This window comes from Notothenia coriiceps, unplaced genomic scaffold (assembly GCF_000735185.1).
Source record: "Notothenia coriiceps isolate Sejong01 unplaced genomic scaffold, NC01 NC01_scaffold00033536, whole genome shotgun sequence".
NCBI classification, from domain to species: Eukaryota; Metazoa; Chordata; class Actinopteri; order Perciformes; family Nototheniidae; genus Notothenia; species Notothenia coriiceps.
Genome location: NW_011366237.1, coordinates 199 through 3,174, shown reverse-complemented (window position 1 = coordinate 3,174; position 2,976 = coordinate 199). Strand labels below are relative to the sequence as shown.

Sequence of the window (2,976 nt, the reverse complement as noted above, 5' to 3'; positions counted from 1 at the left end):
CTGATCCAGATTTGCGTCCGATATGACTTAATATCTGAAATGTGGACCCACGGCCCAATATGAAACGTTGCTATCAGAAACAATGCCTGACTGTTTTGGACGTAATATGGTCGGTGTTTACATTAGCATCGCTAACACTCAGAGCTAACCTGTACTGGAGAGCATGTGTGTGAAGAAGATAAAAAGGAACTCACCTTGTGGTATAACCGGCAAGAGAGAAAGCCTTTGAGCTCCATACTGTTTCAGAAATAATCCTTGATAATCCATGATATGGCGTTTCATCACGCCAGTATTTAGTTTAGACAGTAGCTGCCGGGTCCCGCATGAGCTCAGACCCCTCCTTTTTTTTTTTGTATCAATTTTTATTTTAAAGCTTTATACCCCAAATCAGCACTTTTGAAACAGGAAGTGAAATAGAGGGATATGAGGCATGGCCAGAATGGGTGATCTGTTTAGTATTTTGAGCAAAACACTTCATAGACATGTTTTTTATATATCTGAGACCTATGCTATTGCCTAAAAATAGCATGATAGGTCCACTTTAAATAAGGATCACAATGGCAGAGGTGATGAGTGAGGGTAAACAGAATATTTATTTCAGTCATTAGAGCTGACAGTGGAATCACATATTTACAGACAGGTCTTAAGGTACAAAGGTTGAAAAACTGCTGATTTATTCAATAAACTGTCATAAATCCCAGAGTTCAGAGAAGGTTAAAACAGGTCAGGATTGAAATAGATGGCCGCTTCATGATTTGCAGGATTTGGCTTCCCATTGGTCGAACACCAGCTGAGCGGACACTGCATCTTCCACTCCCATTCCTGTTATTCCAAAAAGAAAGGTTTAATGTATTAAGTTGGGAAATGTAAGTACTTCACTCTCTAGGGACTAGCCATAACATGGAGTCATATAAAAGCCATTACAAAGAATAAATATGTAAAATATTACAAAAATACATGTTGAAATATTAAGAGTAAATAAAAATAATATGTCAGTAAATGCTGAAATATAGTATGAATAAATAAAATGTAAGTATAGTATATAGTTTAAAGTATATCAAAATAGAGAACTATTACAAATTATTAAATAATTATTAAAAGCACATATTCCTGTGTATATGTATTTATATACAATTCATCAAAACGTATTTATTTCCTTTTAAATTATTCTTTATATTCCTTATTTTCTTTCATGTATTTCTATGTAAAGTAATTTATTTATCGCTTTGCTTTTTCTGATGCTCTAATGTTTTTGTTACTCCTTAAGGACCAGGCTGTCAGTCAACTGCTATGGGCGGGACTTGCTTCACAGGTCACGTAGGCAATTTCTGCAAACCTGAGCTTTTTCAAAAATATATATACAATCAAGTAAGGCTTACCGAGGGATTTGAACACGGTTGTCTTCTCTCTGAGGGCTGGTTTGGTCCCATTGATAACATCTCCGAGCTCTGCAAACACCTCGGCCTAAAACAAATAATATTAAAACAAATTCTGCAAAAAGACAGTTATGTCAATGAGGAAGTAAGAGAGCAAAATGCAGACTGACCCCTGAGAGGATGACGTCCCCGGACTCAGTCAGCGCCCCCTCCCTGCTGTCAGCGTACACCACGGCCTCCTTCATCAACACGTCGTCCAGCTCCCTCCAGTTCGGCCTGCAGGCTCCGACCGCTAATCAGAAAGAAACCAGAACCGCTGGAAAACATATTGAAATCTCACCTTTTTTTAAGTGTGTGTGTTAAGTACGTTTTCTCACCTGCCACATGGGCTCCTGGTTTGACCCACTGCCCAAACAGCACCGGCTCTGTACACCTGGTAACCGTCACTATGACGTCTGCGCCCCTCACCGCCTCCTCAGCTGAGACACACACGGTCACCGGACCGCTGACTGAGCGGCAAAACCTCTCCCAGCCCTTACCTGAGCGGCTCCAAACACGCACCTGTGGGGAGGATGCAGGAAGTCAATGCAACAATTAGTCTGGCAAATAACTCCCCGAAAGAATACAACCTGTTATTACCATATCTACACTAGCTACTGTGCACATGACAATAAAGCCTTGAATCTTTACACTTATATAGATTAATTAAATGATGTTACCTTTTATTAGAAGAAGAAGAATTGCGAGGGATGAAACCCTCTTTAATGGTCACACATGCAGAGCACACAGCACACACAGTGAAACGTGTTCTCTGCTTTTAACCCATCGTAGTACCAGGAGTCTAGCACCAGGAGCAGTGGGCAGCTGTTGTACAGCGCCCGGGGAGCAATGGGAGCGAGGGGGGAAGGGGGATGTCCGGTGCCTTGCTCAAGGACACCACGGCAGGGCAGGAGGTGAACTGGGACCTTTCCAAGTAGAAGTCCACACTCCAAATGTAGGTCTGGTCGGGGACTTCAACCGGTGACCCTACGTCTCACAGTCCAAGCCCCTACTGACTGCCATAGATGTAGTCCCTAATTTTGCTCTCAAAGTGCACCAGATTGATGCATTTAACTTCAACATTTAAAAAAAAATCTTCCGGGGGAGCTTGGGTCAAAATGTTATTGCATCAATGATCTGTTAACATTAAAATCACTAAATATATGCTGTAACTATTTTGCTCTAAGCAACTCAAGGGTTCAGGTAATGTGATTACTATATGAATAATTGTCCTAGCTGTGACATCACACACTCACATCACACACTCTAGTTAATGTTAAAATCTGAAGAAAGCCTCTGTACCAAGGTCTGAACAATGTTTAATATCTCTAAAAGTAAGAATCAGATTTAAAAGTAGTTTTACACGAATAATGTCAGAAAGATGTGAAACATTTTAAAGTTGTAATGAGGTTTCTGAATTAAAGTATGAATTAACAGTTAGCAGTTGAAGTCGCATGAAGATTTGTTGAAGTCTGAAGATTTTCTCCATTGACTTCAATGTTAAAAATGTGACGAATCATGCGATGTATCTCTGGAATTATGAAAGTTATGAATGAGAAAA

At 40.2% G+C, this 2,976-nt stretch overlaps 1 protein-coding gene across 1 annotated transcript; it reads right to left on the bottom strand.

The window, feature by feature from the left end:
* Window positions 1-582: 582 nt before the first annotated feature.
* LOC104961642 (ketimine reductase mu-crystallin) lies at window positions 583-1,937 on the bottom strand (the record flags this gene model as incomplete). Its single annotated transcript, XM_010789969.1, has 4 exons — window positions 583-822; window positions 1,380-1,464; window positions 1,547-1,668; window positions 1,754-1,937. Coding segments are annotated over 4 exons (465 nt in total), but the record flags the coding sequence as incomplete, so codon positions are not given.
* Window positions 1,938-2,976: the final 1,039 nt, after the last annotated feature.